The sequence below is a fragment of the Hydra viridissima genome, unplaced genomic scaffold (genome assembly GCF_058129835.1).
Source record: "Hydra viridissima isolate aposymbiotic clone 2 unplaced genomic scaffold, HvirCarnegie_v1 scaffold_6, whole genome shotgun sequence".
Lineage (NCBI taxonomy): Eukaryota > Metazoa > Cnidaria > Hydrozoa > Anthoathecata > Hydridae > Hydra > Hydra viridissima.
The window spans coordinates 7,715,015-7,731,923 of record NW_028324305.1 but is presented as its reverse complement, the minus strand read 5'-3'; the positions used below and the strand labels follow the sequence as shown (position 1 = coordinate 7,731,923).

The 16,909-nt window shown below is 31.8% G+C and overlaps 2 protein-coding genes and 3 pseudogenes across 6 annotated transcripts; 4 read left to right on the top strand and 1 right to left on the bottom strand.

Moving 5' to 3' along the window:
* The first annotated feature begins 1,798 nt into the window (after positions 1-1,798).
* On the top strand, positions 1,799-5,613 carry LOC149886843 (uncharacterized). Its single transcript, XM_090091443.1, has 5 exons — positions 1,799-2,714; positions 2,863-3,156; positions 3,799-4,022; positions 4,351-4,609; positions 4,709-5,613. The coding sequence occupies exons 1-5, from the start codon at positions 1,799-1,801 to the stop codon at positions 5,611-5,613; spliced, it is 2,598 nt and encodes an 865-aa protein (XP_089947569.1).
* Positions 5,614-6,532: 919 nt separating this feature from the next.
* On the top strand, positions 6,533-7,367 carry LOC145195504 (uncharacterized; annotated as a pseudogene). The gene is made up of 2 exons (XR_016453638.1): positions 6,533-6,581; positions 6,747-7,367. The product of XR_016453638.1 is annotated as an uncharacterized LOC145195504 (transcript).
* Positions 7,368-7,419: 52 nt separating this feature from the next.
* Positions 7,420-8,448, bottom strand: LOC145195499 (uncharacterized; annotated as a pseudogene).
* A 46-nt stretch (positions 8,449-8,494) lies between these two features.
* Positions 8,495-11,818, top strand: LOC149886842 (uncharacterized). 3 transcript variants are annotated; one of them, XM_090091375.1, is made up of 5 exons: positions 8,495-9,056; positions 9,231-10,151; positions 10,994-11,058; positions 11,263-11,389; positions 11,660-11,818. In XM_090091375.1, the coding sequence occupies exon 2, from the start codon at positions 9,385-9,387 to the stop codon at positions 10,072-10,074; it is 690 nt and encodes a 229-aa protein (XP_089947501.1). In that variant the 5' UTR covers positions 8,495-9,056; positions 9,231-9,384; the 3' UTR covers positions 10,075-10,151; positions 10,994-11,058; positions 11,263-11,389; positions 11,660-11,818. The 3 variants fall into 3 exon arrangements, 2 of the variants coding, with proteins under 2 accessions (XP_089947501.1, XP_089947502.1); XM_090091376.1 differs by having other exon boundaries at positions 8,495-10,151; positions 11,680-11,818; XR_016453637.1 differs by lacking the exon at positions 9,231-10,151 and having other exon boundaries at positions 8,501-9,056.
* Positions 11,819-11,985: 167 nt separating this feature from the next.
* On the top strand, positions 11,986-14,085 carry LOC145189963 (uncharacterized; annotated as a pseudogene). The gene is made up of 2 exons (XR_016453770.1): positions 11,986-13,394; positions 13,606-14,085. The product of XR_016453770.1 is annotated as an uncharacterized LOC145189963 (transcript).
* The last annotated feature ends 2,824 nt before the right edge of the window (positions 14,086-16,909 follow it).

Genomic DNA, 16,909 nt, shown 5'->3' with positions numbered 1-16,909 from the left:
CAGGACTTTCACTTAGTTAAGAAAATTATAAAGAGACAATTGAAATCTTGACTAACAGATACGGGAATACACAAGTTTTAGTTTCAGCACATATGGATTCTTTGTTAAAAATAAAGAAAATTAAAGATTTAAATGATCTAGAAGAATTAAGAAAACTTTATATGAATATAGAGAGCTGCGTACGTAATCTTAGATCTCTAAAAATAGAAACAAAAACTTACGGCTGTTTATAAATTCCTATCTTTAAAGAGAAACTGCCTGATGAACTTTTAATTTTAATTTCTAGAAAATTTTCCGGAGAAATGTGGACTTTAGATAGACTTTTACAATATTACAATGGAGAATTACAGGGTGCGGCAGCGATTCGCGAACTTTTTAGAACATTTTTTTAAACCAATTTTTAAAGCACTTAAAAATTATCTTCATGGAATATTAATAAGAGAAAAGTTGAAGATAAATACTTTTCCTACCTTAACATTCAATTAGGTTTTCTTTTTTTTTAATCACTGCCTCAAGCCTAGGGCGGAAAGACTGGCAGGTGCTTATTATACATTCCCTTGAAATTGATTTCATAGCACGGGTAATTGATGACTTTAGTGACTTGACACTTGAGTGGGCCTTTTTGCAAGCCTTACTCTCAACTACGCTCCATAAACTATAGCCATGGGGATTCAGGTCAGGGCTGGATGGTAGCCAAAAGTGTTTGGGCCAGAAATTAGTCATATTGTCCTGAAGATACTGTTGACTTTTTCTGGACCTATGACAAGGTGCATCGTCCTGTTGAAAGATGTAATTTTTTTCTGAGAATGTCTTCTTCAGCCATGGCACCATATAGCGTTTTAATAAGCTAATATACACATCAGAAGTAACTTTTTCTTTCTCTTTGATGTAGATTGGTGGACATTTCTCTCCATTAGAAGCGATGATTCCTAGCATCATGATGGACTGAGGGTGCTTGTCACTCTTCTGCACAATAAATCTGCCATTACACCTATCTATCACACAGTCAATACTAAAAAGTTTTTTATCTGAGTAAACATTAGCTGTTGACGAAGCATGGCTTTTTAGCTGACTCAGAAGTTTCTTTGATCGCTTCAATCTTAAAGTTTTTAGTCTTTCTGTCAAAAGTTGACATAAAGGTCAGGCCACACTGACTTTTCCAAGTGTTTTTAGAGTTCTTCTGACTGTCCTCTCATCAATATTGAACAATTTTGCTGTCTTTCTAATGGATACAGTAGGATTCTTTTCAACATGATTTTTAAGCATTTCTGTAAACTTTTTATAAACTTTTTTTTGTTCACTGGAGATGACATTTTGGCTCACTCAGCACTGTCACGTTTTTTCACTTTTTAAAATCTAGTTTTAGACACTCCAGAAATACTAATCACTTCATGTGCAGGCAAACCCGCGTGAATCAAATTTAAAGCTTCGGTTGTTTTAGCTTCCATTGTAAAACTTTTAGTTAAATTTTTTTTATTCATAATTTTGTTAAAATCTAAGACGGTCATTGAACATTAATCAACAAAAACAACTTGCGGAAGTATTTTATTTACATCACAAAACCTAGCCAAAAATTAGTTCGCGAATCGCTGCCGCACCCTGTACAAGCTAAAGAGTGTTGTGCCAAATATCTTTTAAAATCAAATTATGATAAAAATGAACATAAAAATTTGAAATACGATTCTTTAAACAAAAATGCACAGCAAAATTCTTCTCATAATTATAGAAACAAAAATAACTTTACAACATCAGGTTTTCATACAAAAAATAGAAGAGCACCAGAACAAAGAATTTTACAATGTGTATATTGTTCAGAAAGCCTTCTCACTGTTTAAAAGTAACAAATTTAGAATCAAGAATTGAAATTCTAAAAAAGCAAAAGAGATGTTTCATCTGTTTAAAATTAGGTCATATATCAAAATTTTGTCATTCTAACTATTCATGTTTTCAATGCAATGGAAAACACCACACCTCTATTTGCAATAAGAAGCAAACCCAGACTAATGCAACTCTTGTAGGTGTGCCTGATAGCATTTTGCTAAAGACAGCAAAGGCTAAGTTTTTTAATTCAGAGAGTGAGTGTGGAGTATTCAGAATATTATTTGATTGCGGTAGTCAGAGGTCTTATATTACCAAAGATGTATGTGAAAGATTGAAATTAAAAACTATAAGGAAAGAAGCTATAACAATAAAAACATTCGGTCAATTTAATAATTCCAGGGTTAAAAAGCTCGATGTTGTTCAACTTAAGGTAAAACATAGAAATGCTAATTTGTGTGTGCCAGTTATTTGTAGCCCTTTGCAGAGGCAAGAGATATCTCGAGCGTGTAAAAATTACCCGCATATTTCAAAATTAATTCTAACTGATTGTGATGATGGTTCCAAAGATTTTCCTATTGACTTATTGGTAGGGTGTGATTTGTACCATAAATTTATGACAGGTAAGATTACTAGAGAGATTGAGGGCTGTCCTGTAGCTTCTTCCTCTGTTCTAGGATGGGTGTTAAGTGGCCCAATGCCTTTTGTAAATAATGTTAATAAGAAAGTAATAATGAATTTAGGCATTGATGCTAATTTAATAAGGAGTGTGGAAGATGTGCGCAGTGAGATTGATGAACTAAGAAGTGATTTACAAAAATTTTGGAGTGTGGAGAAATTGGAATCCACTGATGAGCGCGTGATACATAAATTCGAAAATGGTATTATGCATAACGGTGAGAGATACGTAACTAAGCTTCATTTTTAAACCAGATCACGATTGTTTACCAGATAACTATAAAATTTGTGAGATTAGACTGAATAGGTTAAGAAGAGAATTGAGTGATAAGAATTTGTTAAGTGATTATGACGCTATTTTTAAAGAATACGAAACGAATAAAATTATTGAAAGAGTACCTGACAATGAAATCGCTAAGGAACCAGGAAAAACACACTACCTAACACACAGACCAGTCGTAAGAAAAGATAAGAAAACTACTAAGATAAGAGCAGTATTTGATGCTTCGTGTTCTAACAATGGATTGTCCTTGAATGATTGTCTTTATTCAGGGCCAAATCTATTATCCAAAATATTTGATGTACTACTGCGATTCCGATTAAATTATATTGCCATATTAGCAGACATTAAACAAGCTTTCTTAAATGTAGAAATTTCTAGTGAGCATAAAGATTATTTAAGATTTCTCTGATATAAAAATGTTGACGCAAAACAGGATTCAGAATTGATTGTTTATAGTTTTTTAAGAGTAATATTTGGACTGACTAGTAGCCCTTTTTTATTAAACGGAACAATAAGACATCACATCAAAAAATCTAATGGTAAGTTTGTAAAAAGATTCGTTGAAGATTTATACGTTGATGATGTCACATCTGGAACAGAAAGTGTAACGAAGGGTAAAGAATTTTATAAAAAGTCTAAAACAATTATGTCTGAAGGTGGTTTTAATTTAAGGAAATGGAAAACAAACAGCGAAGAATTACAAAACTATTTTGATTTTAATGAGAAAATGATAAGAAATAAGGAAATAAAAAATTCAATAAGCAATCTTGATGATAGTACTTACTTAGAAACAGAATTGGGTAAAAGTGATCATGAGTATAAAAGAGTTTTAGGAACTGAATGGGACTCGGAAAATGATGAATTTATTTTCCAACTTAATGACTTTATAAAAATGTCACGGGAACTTAAAACAACAAAAAGGAATATCTTGAAAATTTCGGCATCAATTTACGATCCATTAGGCATTGTTTCGCCCATAACAACCAGACTAAAAACAATTTTTCAAATTTTGTGTTGAGATAAAAAAGAGTGGGATGCGAGTGTGAGTGGAGAGATTGATTTTAAGTGGAAAGAATTGTTGAGAAATGTTGAGGAGTTGAGTGTTTTAAAAGTAAAGAGATTTGCGTTTGTTAGAGTTGAGGAGAGAATTATTTCGGCAGAGTTACATGGATTTTATGATAGCTCAAGAGAGATATATCGTGCAGTTGTTTATCTTAGAGTTAAGGCGAGTGCTGCTGTGAGAGTATTTTTTTTTGGCAGCCAAAACATAGGTAGCGCCATTGAAAGAGTTGTCTGTTCCTTGGTTAGAACTGTTGGGTTGTTTGCTGTTGAGCAAATTAGTAGGAGAAGTAAAACGAGTAATAGAAAATCGAGTAATTATTAGTAATGTTAGTTGTTGGACAGATTCTGATGTGGCTTTGCATCGGATTAAAGGGAAGGAGAAAACTTGGAAACCTTGGGTGGAAAGTCGTGTAGTTGTGATTAGGAAAGAGGTTTAGAGGAAGAAACGGAGGCACGTAGCAGGATTGGAGAATCCAGCAGATATTTCAACTCGTATGTTTTGTTTTAAGCTATTGAGTGATAGTTGGTCATCTGGACCTAAATTTTTATGTGAGGAGGAGGTTGAAGTAGGATTGTTTGATGGTAAGAATAGTTTGAATGTGGATGAAGTTCTGATTGAGTCGAAGGGTGTGGATAGGATAAATGAGAGTAGAGTAAATATGGTTGAGGCTGCGAGTAGTGGTAATATTGGTGTTCTGATAGATATTAAAAAGTATAGCACATTGACCAGACTTATAATGGTAACGGGATATGTAAACAGATTTGCAAGTAATTTGATAAAAACAATTAAGAAGAACAATTGAATAGTTAAAGAAAACATGTTAACCCTTGATAAATATGGTATGGTATTTAATTTATGGTTATTAGTTGAACAGTTTTATTTACGAAATCAGGATAACTACAAGAAGCTAAGTTCATCCCTGAAGTTGTTCACTGACGAACGAAATATACTGCGATTAAAAAGACGATTTGGAAATTCGATTCTAAGTTATAATGAAAAATATCCGATTATTTTACGTGATGGAATACATAGCTATTTTACGGTGTTTATTATTCGTGACGCCCATGAACGTGTTATGCATCATGGCATTGAAATGACATTAAGTCAAGTTAGAGCAAGGTTTTGGATTATTAAAGGAAGAAAAACTGTCAAGAATGTTCTGCGTAAGTGTGTTATTTGCAAGAAGATTAATGGAAGAACAATACTACCTCCCCCAACTCCTGACTTACCCGATTATCGTGTAAATGTTTCTATGTTTTCGTTTCAAACTGTTGGTGTAGATTTTGCTGGACACTTATATGTAAAAAGTTATTCAAAAACTGATGCTGTATCTAAGGTTTACGTTTTGATTTTGACCTGTGCGTCTAGTCAAGCTGCTCATCTGGAATTAACTCCTGACATAAAGATCCCTGCTTTCCTAGGAGCACTCAAACGCTTTATTGCACGCAGGGGCATACCTGATTGCATTACTTGTGACAATTTTAAAACATTTAAATCAATTGAAGTAAAGAGGTTTTGTTTAAATAATAAGATTATTCAAAAAATCATCCTACCTGCTTCCCCTTGGTGGGGAGGATTTTATGAAAGATTGGTACGATCAGTTAACATACCACTGTTAAAGGTTATGGGAAAATCCCTCGTTACTTATGAAGAACTGAAAACAGTTTTATGCAATATTGAAGAAAATAGCAAAGATAAAGATAAATCGAAAAAATTGTCTGTGCAGTTAAAACCGAGATTGGGCGGAATGAGAGCAATATTTGACAATTAAAAGAAAAATATTGTTGACAAGTCAACAATATTTGTCTTTTAATTGTCTTTTAAAAAAAGAGGAGTGTAGTTTGTTGAGTTTTGGAAGTTGTTTTGGGTGGTAAAAATACTAGTTATATTGCTTTGAGGTTGTCAACATTAGAATGAGCTGTGCAGTTTTCTATGATTAGAGCAACTTTCCTACCCTCAGCATTAAACTTCGCGTCAAGCCTTCTTACATAAACAGTAAAGATTTTAAAGTCCATCCAGGATATATTTTAGGACTTGTGGCGACAAGATAGGCTTTTGACACCTTTGAAAATCATGGTTTTTCTGCCTTCCCAATTATCAACATAGGCAGCTCCTCACCAGCCCCATTTCCTGTTGCTAGGCCTGTTAGATGAACTTTGCTAAATTTTCCTCCTGCACATCGTTCATCTTTTAGATGAAACCCAGCCAACATTGACAGACGGGTACCGTATGGTTTTTAACTGGGCTTAAGGGAACGGGATTTAGAAGGGTTTGTGTTCTGGTTTCCAGACGGGTCCCGTCTGGAAACCGGGTCCCGTACGGTTGAAAAATTAAAATTTTTAAAAAAATACGGTTGAAAAATTAAAATTTTTCAACCGTACGGGACCCGTCTGGAAACCTGAACACAAACCCTTCTAAATCCCGTTCCCTTAAGCCCAGTTAAAGTCCACATGCGGCCCATATTACTATTTTTGCTTAAAAAGTTCATATATTTTTGCTTAAAAAGTTCACTATTTTTGCTTAAAAGCAAAATTAGTAATATGGGCCGCATGTGGTGATTAAGGAGATTTAGCAAATGCGACGCGTACGTATGTTTTCTCAGTGAAAACCCTAAAAGTAGCCTGGTGACAAGTAATTTGATGCGTATTAAATTTATACGTCCCGTTCTCAACTTCAAACCTTCAGTTTTCACGTTGTTTACAGTACGTTAAAAATGGCAGAATATTTTGCGGACAAAAAGTAAGTTATATAATTCAAACATTAAAAAAAAACAATGCTTATCGTTTTAAAGTATTCTACTTTTTAAAATATAAGCTGAGTATATTATATTTATTAATATTTTTATTTATATTTATTTTTTAACGTTTTTTCTACCAAGTTAAAGTTTTTAGTAAATATTTTTAGGTTATCCATGCAATGGGATGATGAAAAAGACATTCTCATGTTAAGAGAAATAGCTGGAAATGGAATTCTTTTACACAAACAAGGAAGTAGAGAGCGCGGACAAGGGTGGTCAGCTGTTGCAGATGTGATTAACACTCTTGATATTTTTCCATGTGTTGCCACGCCTCGAGGTGTACGTGAAAGATTTATGATTTTGTTAAGAAAGTATAAAGCAAAAGCTAGCAAAGCTAAACAAGCATCAGGACTTGGAGGTGACATTCCTACCGAATCAGAAGGCTTAATAGAAGAATTGTATAATATTTTTACAGACACTGAAAAAAAAAATAAAGCAGTAGAAATGCGAACAAAGGCCATGGAAAGATTTGGTGAGACTCGAAAACGAGAAGACGAGGACAATGTAAGTGAAAAAAAAAATTGGTAAATCGAAGAAGCAGTTCAGACACACTTATTTTTCTAAAAGAAAAGTTAGAATATGATAAGGAAAATAAAAGACTGGAGAGAGAGCAAGTTGCTCATGCTCAAGAACTTTCAAGACAACAATTTGAAATCCAACAGCAGCAACAGATGATTGCCATGATGGCTCAACAGAACACTATACTCAATGCGTTTTTGAATAAATAATAAACGTGTTTTGAAAACATAAAATACACTGCTTAAAGATTAGTTTTACGTTTTAGCTGCTGTTATTTCCATACAGACATGTATGAGCATTTTGTAACAATGCACATGTAACATATATTTTCCCAACTGCGCTTAAGCCAACTTTCTGCATTTTTTGAAAATCCACAAGTTTAAAGTAGTTAGAAATAAGTCCAAATAACCATTCAACTGAAACACGAACTGCACTCATGGCCTTATTATAAGCATGCTGGTCTGGTGTTATGTTTGCATTCCGAAATGGTGCTTGCAAATGTACACTTAATGGATAAGCTGGGTCTCCATATATGCACAAAGGTTGTCTGTTGAACCAAGCATGGTTTTCCAGTTGAAATAACAACCCAGACTCATACAGCATAGTAGCATCGTGTTTCCTTCCTTCGTATGGCCCTGCAAAATTGCCCACCAAACCGTTAGGCAATACTAAACTTTGATATTTGAGAGCATGCTTTTTTTTATGGCCGTTATAAACAACTCTTTGATCAACTTCAGGTCTAGCGATTCCTCAGACTGTACCATCGATAAATCCAAAACAGTTATTTAATGGGGATCCTTTTTGGTAAATGGCATCGCAGTATTCTTTCAATTTTTGAGGTTGGAGGATAGGTTGATTCCAATTTCTAAGTCTATGACAGTGGGTTTCATACATAAAATCAATTACTGTATTAAAAATAAGGCATATCTCAGTAGGGTTTCTTCCAAATAAGGATGCCATATCCGTGTATCTACACGGAAAAGCAAGTCGTTTTAGTAAAACACAAAGTCCTTCTAGACCACTGCATACTGTTCTCTGCGAGGTTATAATTTTTTCTGGTAATCCAAAAACAGCAACTAGGGTGGCTAGATCGTTCTTCTTGAAACGAAAATCAACTTGACACTGTGCATCATCAAAATTGTTAATATCAAACCTGTCATATTTCCAATATGGATATGATTTACGAGACTCGTTTAACTCATTTAAAATTATATACTCTTTGTCATCAATTAAATCGTCAGCATAACTTAAAAGAACTAATTCTCGTACGGGTTTCAAACTGTAGTTGGCCGCCACATTTGTTTACGATTTTTGAGCACCCAGTGGGCACCCGATGTCAATCTAACATTGGAATTCAGTTAGATTTTCATCGACGACGTCAACTGACAAAGTCTTAAGTTGAATCGATGTCAGATGTTCGACGTTAGTTATTCCATGTTATTTCGATGTCAGTCTTTGATCGGTTGCAAGCATTTTAATTTCCCGCCAACATGAAAATTCAACTCGTTATTTCTGCGCAACGGAAACAGTTATAAAATCAAGCAAAGTTCGTTAAAAAAAGTTTGGTTGGTTTAGTTTTTATGTTTTATTGTTATAAAATCGCACTTTCAAGGGTGTTTTTTTTAAAATGTATTTTTATTATTCAAAAGAATCACATATAGGATATAACAGTAGCTAAAGAATATAACAATAGTAGATGGTAGCTATAGGATAAAGCAGTAGTAGATGGTAGCTAAAGGCCTTACCTACCACTGGTAGTACCTGTACCGGTCACATAGTTAGCTTTACTAAAGTTAAGTGAAGCACTAATGCTACGATCATATTTGTTTTATGGTTTTAACATTTAGATGTCCTACATAAATAATTGGAGAGCTCACAATCACCAACTTAACCAGTTAGTAAGTATTGCCTTACAATTTGAAAATGATGATCTGGATTCTGTTGATCTTAGTAAATCTCCGATATCAGATATAGATGATATTTATAATGGAATTGGGAGTAGATTAAGTGATTGTATTTATTCATTTATATCATTTATATGTTGACATATCTGCTATAAATGATCAACTTAGGGTGTGTGTCTCAAGAAAAAAAATTCTTTCTGAAGAGTTAGCTTTATGGGTCACTCACAATAAATGTACGCATGCATCTTTTGATGAACTTCTGCAAATTCTCTTCAATAATGGTCACAATGATTTACCTAAAGACAGCCGAACACTATTAAAAATGCCACGTTATGTAAACACTTTACCTGTAAGTGGAGGTGAATATCTCTATCTAGGTATCTTAAATGGGATAACAAGACTATTGGAATCTGTAACAGGAGATATAATGTCTTTAAGTCAGATACATTTAAGAATTAATATTGATGGTCTTCCTTTGTTTAAAAGTAGCAATACACAATTATGGTCAATATTTGGTTCATTTCATGACTTTAAACCATTTATTATAGCAGTTTACTGTGGCACCAAAAAACCAGATCCTGTTCATGAGTTTTTGAATGATTTTTTAGTAGAATACAAAAATTTAAAAGCAACTGGATTTAACTACAATGGTCAATCATATGAAGTGGATATCAAATATTTTTGTTGTGATGCTCCAGTTAGGCAGATGTTGAAATGTATTAAGTCCCACAATGGATATGATTCCTGTGAAAGATGCTCAGTCCATGGTGTATATGTAGAAAACCGAGTTGTATTTCAAGAACTGAACTGTCTCTTGAGAAATGATATTAGCTTTTCCCAAGGTAATTACCCAGGTCATCAGTTTAAGAGAAGGATACTTCTTGGTTACGATATTTCTTGTGTTCAAAATTTCTTACTTGACTCTATGCATCTAGTTATGTTAGGTGTTGTTAAGCAGTTACTGTTTTCATCAAAAAACTATTCTACAAAATGGATCTGGGGCTGCCGATAAGTCAGCTGAAAATGTTCCTGAAAAAGTCACAGAAGTCAAAGAGCTTCTTAAATTTGATGCAACTTTAAATTATTATGGTAAGTTTAATATTTGTAGTTCTATTATCTTTTTTGTATTCATTGTCGCAATTTTAACTTATTTTTTAACCCTTTTGTCAGAGTATCTCATTCCTTCTTTATGATAAAGAAGGAATGAGATAAGAATTATAAATTATCATGTAGCGAAAAGTAATTTAAAGTATATTTAAGCAAGTAAACTAATTTAAATAAAAAAGGACTTGCATTGAATAAAATGTTTAAAAATCAAAAATTAGTTTTGGGAAAATACCAATTTAAAGCCCTTTTCATAAAAGATAAGTTCTATAAATGTAGTTATAAAATATGATTTTTTTAAATTTTTGACCAAAAATAATTATGTATTCAAAGTTTTTGTTTAAAAGCTGTTTTTCAATTACATTTTCTTAATATAACAATTTATCAGGTCTCCCATGTCCATTTTTTCCAAATTACTAAATATAAAGTTTCCTAACAAGACATTATTAGATCTACTAAAATTACTTTTCTGAACAAGTATTATTTCTTATAAACACTCTCTTTGACAGATTTTTAATATTTTTTAATATTTCAAATAGATGGTTTTATAAAGAAATTGCCATTTTTTGAAGCCGATTTTTTTATTTTACAAACAAATAAAAAAATGGTCTGTCTTTTAACTTAGAAAATTTGAAATGAGCTGTAGATAAACAATCTTACTTGCTTAGGGTAAATAAATTAGTTAATCAACTTGTTCCTAGAATTTCAGTATTTTTTTTTTTAATTATTTATCGCCTTCAATGAGTAAACTATAATTTAAAAAATGTCAAATATATAATTTAATGGGTTATATTTATGTAAGTATTTTATATATTATATTTATATAGGTAGCTCATCTTTCAAAGGTTGGTGGGATTTCTTTAAAAGATAATCTTAAAAAAATAATGGAAAGGTAATTTTAAAATTGTTAACTTAAATGATTTAGTTTACTTCATGTAATAATGCTGTGTTATAGCCATTATTATTTCCACATGTTGTAGCCATTATTAGTTCCATATATAAGTAGACCAGATAATAGAAGATTTATTGGTCTATAAAGCAATCTTTATTTGATTTGTTGTGTACATTTACCTGTAAGCATGTTTTTTTTCCATAGTCTGACGTCATAAAAAGTGATGATGAGATTCAACATGAAAGGGACCAACTGCAATGATGAGAAAAAAGAGTGACAGTAACAGAAAAGCAAAACTTTGAAAAATTAAATCTTCTCGAACTTATTATAGGTAAAAAAACTTTCCTAATTTTAAAAGAAAATTGACATTTGAAAATGATCACTACAAAGAACGTTTTAAGTAATAGTTTTCAGTATTATTATTTAATATATAATATTAACAATATATTAATCAACCGTTTCTTGACAAACTTGGAATTATCATAGAAACTCTTCAGGGACTCCAACTGTCATATGTTTATTTTTACAACTTTTATCGTAATTCTTCTTTACAACTTTTATCGTAATATATAGTTAACATATACTATATCTTTATGTTTAGCTATTGTTATGGCAACAAAGGGAAGAAATGGCATAGCAATTGCAGAAATAAAATGCGAAGTTCGAAAGATCTTAAGATACGCCCCTGACAAAGTTGACGTTGAAGAGGGTGGACGTCATTTAAAAATAGGAAGTTTTTAAAAATATAATTTCCTTATAATTGTTTGTTATTCTTTCTAATTTACCCCTACATATTCATATATCGCTCTATCAAAATATTAATTCGTACACATTTATATTTTGATAGAGCGATATGAATATATAAGAATTAACGATAATATTCAAAATAAGCCTGCATGTATTTATGTATGTATGTGTATAAGAAGAAAGTTTTGAAGAACAGTCAAGTTTCAGTAATGAGTATATGGAAAAAGTAAACTTTTTTGATAACATGATGGTATAGTTAGCTAATAAAATTGCAGAGTCTACAGCAACATTTAAAAAAATACAACTGACAACACTTGATCCAACTGACTGGTCAATAAAAAACGTTTCTGAAACATATGTAACAAACTATGTAGTTCAAACTGCATGTAAATTAGCATTAGAAAAACGTATTTTAGCCATGCCTAATCCTAAATTAGGGAAAGTTCTTCCTGATGTAACAGTTCAACTGGTCAAGTCTTTTTATGAAGATGATGAATATAGTCGTATAATGCCTGGTAAAAAGGATTATGTAAGCATAAAGAAAAATGTTCACATGCAAAAATGTTTGCTATAATGTAATTTAAAGGAATTGTTTGTTGCTTTCAAAACCATGAACCCAGAAATAAAAATAGGGTTTTCAAAGTTTTGTACATTGCGACCAAAATGGTGTATTACTGCTAGTGCTTCAGGAACACATTCAGTATGTGTCTGTACTATTCATCAGAATTTAAAACTGCTTTTACATCCTCTTGGTGTGACATACAAAGAACTGTTACCTTATATTGTATGTGACATGAATAATAAAGACTGTATGATGCGTAAATGTGAAAGATGCCCAGCAACTATGAATGCATTGGTTGAAAAACTTTATAATTTAATTGGATTTAATTTAGCTAAGAGTCAAGCATCATACCTGAGATCAAGAAAGGAAGATATGAATGAGTTAACAGCATTATTTCTGGGTGATTTTTTTTAGAAAACTCTAAATTCGTAGTTCAGGATGATGTACAAAGCTTTCATTGGACAAATTTACAATGTACACTACATCCTGTGATTATCTATTTCAAAAAAGAAGGTTTTCTCAATCACAAATCTTATTCTATTATTTCAAATGATATGATACATGATGTGAACATGGTTTACAAAATTAGTGATGTTGTAAGCAATGATATTAAAACAAATCTACCTCAAATAAAAAATATTGAATACTTTTCGGATGGGTGTGCAGGTCAATACAAGAACTGTAAAAATATTTTGAATCTTTGTTTCCATCTTGAAGATTTTGGTCTTTCTGCTAAATGGAACTTTTTTGCAAGTAGTCACAGTAAGCAACCTTGTGATGGGATAGGTGGTACAGTCAAACGTTTAGCAACACTAGCAAGCTTGCAAAGAGGTATGATTAATCATACTTTTCTCCACAAGCAATGTTTAAATATTGCAATGAAATCGTTGAAGGTGTACATTTTATTTATATAACATCAGAAGATTTAACTTTGGTGAGAAACACTCTGAAGGAACGATTGGATACTGCAAATACCATACCTGGAACACGTAGTTTCCATTAGTTTGTACCACTTGGCCATCAAAAGGTTAAAATATATATATTTAATATACCTTTTATCATCTTTAAAAAACATGCATAATTTTTATTGATAAACTAGAATAGATTTTTTATTTGTGTGGAATCATCACCAAAAGTGTTTTTGTTTTATTTTGGACTTAAAATTTTTTTTAATCCTTTTAAAAAAACATGTTAAACAAAATAAGTAAAACGGAATAAATGTTGCTTTTTTTTTCTAGATAGGTGCAAAGCTATGCAGTGTTGATGAAGATTTTGCTTTCATTCATGATTTTGGAAACATCCCTATAACAACTGTAAACTTAGTACCAGGTGATTATGCCTGTGTTTCCTATGAGCAAAAGTGGTGGATAGGAGTCATTGAAGACATTAATCTAGAAGAAAAAGATGTGCTTGTCAAATTTATGTGTCCAAATGGTCCTGCACGATCGTTTAAATGGCCACCAGTGGATAGCCAATGCTGGGCTCCAGATGTCCACATCATTTGCAGAGTTGAAATACCGACTACAAAAACAGGGCTTTGCTACTATTTAGCCAAAGAAGACGTGAAAAAAATTGTTTTCCTTCGGAAATAGAGATTTTTTATATTTAAACTAATTTCAAGTTTGTTGAGTATGATATGTTCTATCCATACTTTTTTTTAATCTTTTGTTTTTTGTACAATTTTTAAATAATGTGAATGAAAAGCATATATAAAATCACTTAAATTGAGTATTCATTTTTCAAAAGATTTTTTTATACCTTATTATTTTGTTCTAAAAAGTTAATAAAAACAATTAAGTTACTAAACAATTAATTTCTAATTTGATTAATTTGTATAAAATTGGGATAGATTGCCTGATTTTTAAAATATCAAAAAATTTAGTGTTCATATCAAACCTTAACAACTCCAAGTAAACGTAAGGCAAAAAAAAATTGGTTCTTAAAGTTGATATACATCTTATCTTTAAGAAAATAAAAATAAATTTTTTTTTCTATCAGTCAGATTTTTTTTATAGCTATAACTGTCAATGCCCTTTTTTATTGTCATTATTAGGTACATTTTATGAATCCTAGAATAAACTACATTGCCTTGCTTCGAGAGATAAAAAAACAAAAGTTTTCGGACTTAGCAGGTTTTAAGCTCTTTTGGTACCAAGTTTCAGAATCGCAGCATTACTAAAAGCACCATATAAGGGTAATAATAAACGAAAACATTTTTGGCACTTTTCACCCCTCGTTTTTCAGTCAAAATCAAACAAACTTCAAGTTGCTTTAAATCCTAAACTGATAAGAATTTTATAAAAAAAATTTACAGTCTTTCCTAAGTTATGTCTCTAAACATTTGTGCCAAATTTCAGAAAGTTAGGTGATGTAGGGTGCAGATTTGTGTTTTTTGAAAAATATTTACCCCATAATAAAGCAACAACAAAAAAATAGAAAAAAATAAAAATATTCATTTAACAAATTGTGCTTCATGTCTTGACTATATCTTAACTACCCTAACAGTAATCTTCAATCATATACTGTATTTGTCTCATCAGCTTTATTACCTTGAAGAAGGTAGAAAAGCTGATGGTGACATAATTGTTCAACTTGTTCATTATTTTTCACCGAGATTAGCAGAATATTTATTCGGGGTGTCGGAAAAAACACAACTTTTATATTCATGTTGCATCCGAATCAATGAAAAATTTTAAGCAATAATTCTATATGAAGATGTCTTTTATTTTCTACTTTTAATATTCCATTAAGCGTTTTCCACGCCATTTACAAAAGACTTCCATGCTCCTTTCTCAATCGTTGAATTTGTAAACAACTGTGAGTTCTTCATTTCGAATTTTTTTGGTCTATCAAAAAACACCAGCGCTTATTTTACTATAACTTATACCAAGAAATGCAGAATCAACTCGAAAATTGTTTTAGTAGTCAAATTTTCTAATCTCAATCTTTGTTCTTAGCTCGAAAAGTGTGGATATTTTGTACAACTTTCTTATTGACCAAGTAAAACGTTAACCTACATTATAATGAACACAAACGAATTTGTGTTCATTAGATCTGAGTAAACTAGCGCTCTTTTTTCATGCCTATCTTCCACTTTATGATGCACTTTGACCATTTGGAATTATGCTAAATAAACTTTTGTTATTGACAAGTTTTATTTGTATACCAAAATTACTATGATTATAGCTATTTCGTCCCTTTAAATGCTCAGGCTGCCCTTATACTATAGAACACCTCTTCCCCCTCTCCCACATACCCAGAAAGCCTCCCGCTGAAGACCCAGTTGCGTTGCAACTGGCCCAGTTGTATTGCAACTGGCCCAGTTGCATTGCAACAACAGCGCGATGCCGGCGATTACTTACGCCCTAGAATCAAAACAGCCAGTAGGCCAGTATTACTAGCCAGCACTGGCCCGGGATCATTTTCCAGCATTTGTTCGTGATCGTATGCCAGCACTGACCCGTTACTTTTAAGCAACCCAGACAGCACACGGCACTAGGACAGAATTCCGGCGAATCATTGCACACCGTAAAGGCTAGATTAGCAACGGGTTAGTACTGGCATGCTTCTGGAGAGTAGTCGTACGCCATTGCGATGGCATTTGTTATTGAGCCAACACTGGCCCGATTGTGGCGGCTACAGAGGTTTGGCCGAATGTCCTTTTGCCATAACCAAGATTATTTTGAACATTTTCTGCGTCATCCATGATGATTTTATAGAAGCGAAGCCAAATGCTTACAAGATATATTTCGCAAATTTCTTGCTGTTGCTGTTGTTTTTTATTATGCGATTTTTACAATACGTATTGTAATAATAATAGCAAACGTACATTTTCTATTAAAAAAAATATTACTTTTTTGTGAAAACGTATAATTATGTTGTAATTAGAATTGCAATTGCTACATCCTAACTCTTGCAGTAGTAAATGCTACTGTAAAAAGTTTAGATGTCTTATGATGTAAATAATGTAAATTTCACGTATGTTAGCACACATCATTACAGTAATTTTGTATAAAGGTTAGCTATGTTTTTATATTAAACAATTTCATTAACATTCATGCAAGATTGATTTAACAATAAAACAAATGGTTAAAGAAAAGGCTATTTAAAGGTTATAAGATAAAGTTTTAATCACAATAACTGTAAGATAATCAAGTTTTTAAATAAAATACTATTATTTATATGTTTGTGTGTGTGAATATATATATATATATATATATATATATATATATATATATATATATATATATATATATATATATATATATATATATATATATATATATATATAATAACAAAATAATAGCATAACAACAACAAAGCAAAGATAATAACAATATATATATTGTTATTTTCTCTTATTTTCACTGAGGACCAGAGATCATTTTAGGTTTGATGGAGTGTCACCTGGGATTTTTTCACTGATAAGTTATTGTTATCATTATAGTAGAAAGATCATAGTTAAAATTAGTTTGACTTGCTAAGACAATTAAATTATCAAATCGATTTTCAAATAAAATGTGAAAATGATTAAGTAGAGTT

Coding starts and splice junctions, on each gene's coding strand:
- LOC149886843 (XM_090091443.1), top strand. CDS start 1,799: ATGTGTATATTGTTCAGAAAGCCTTCTCACTGTTTAAAAGTAACAAAT. Junction 2,715..2,862: donor AAATGGTATTATGCATAACG/GTGAGAGATACG, acceptor CTATTTTTAAAG/AATACGAAACGAATAAAATT. Junction 4,610..4,708: donor ATATGTAAACAGATTTGCAA/GTAATTTGATAA, acceptor TATGGTTATTAG/TTGAACAGTTTTATTTACGA.
- LOC149886842 (XM_090091375.1), top strand. CDS start 9,385: ATGCCACGTTATGTAAACACTTTACCTGTAAGTGGAGGTGAATATCTC.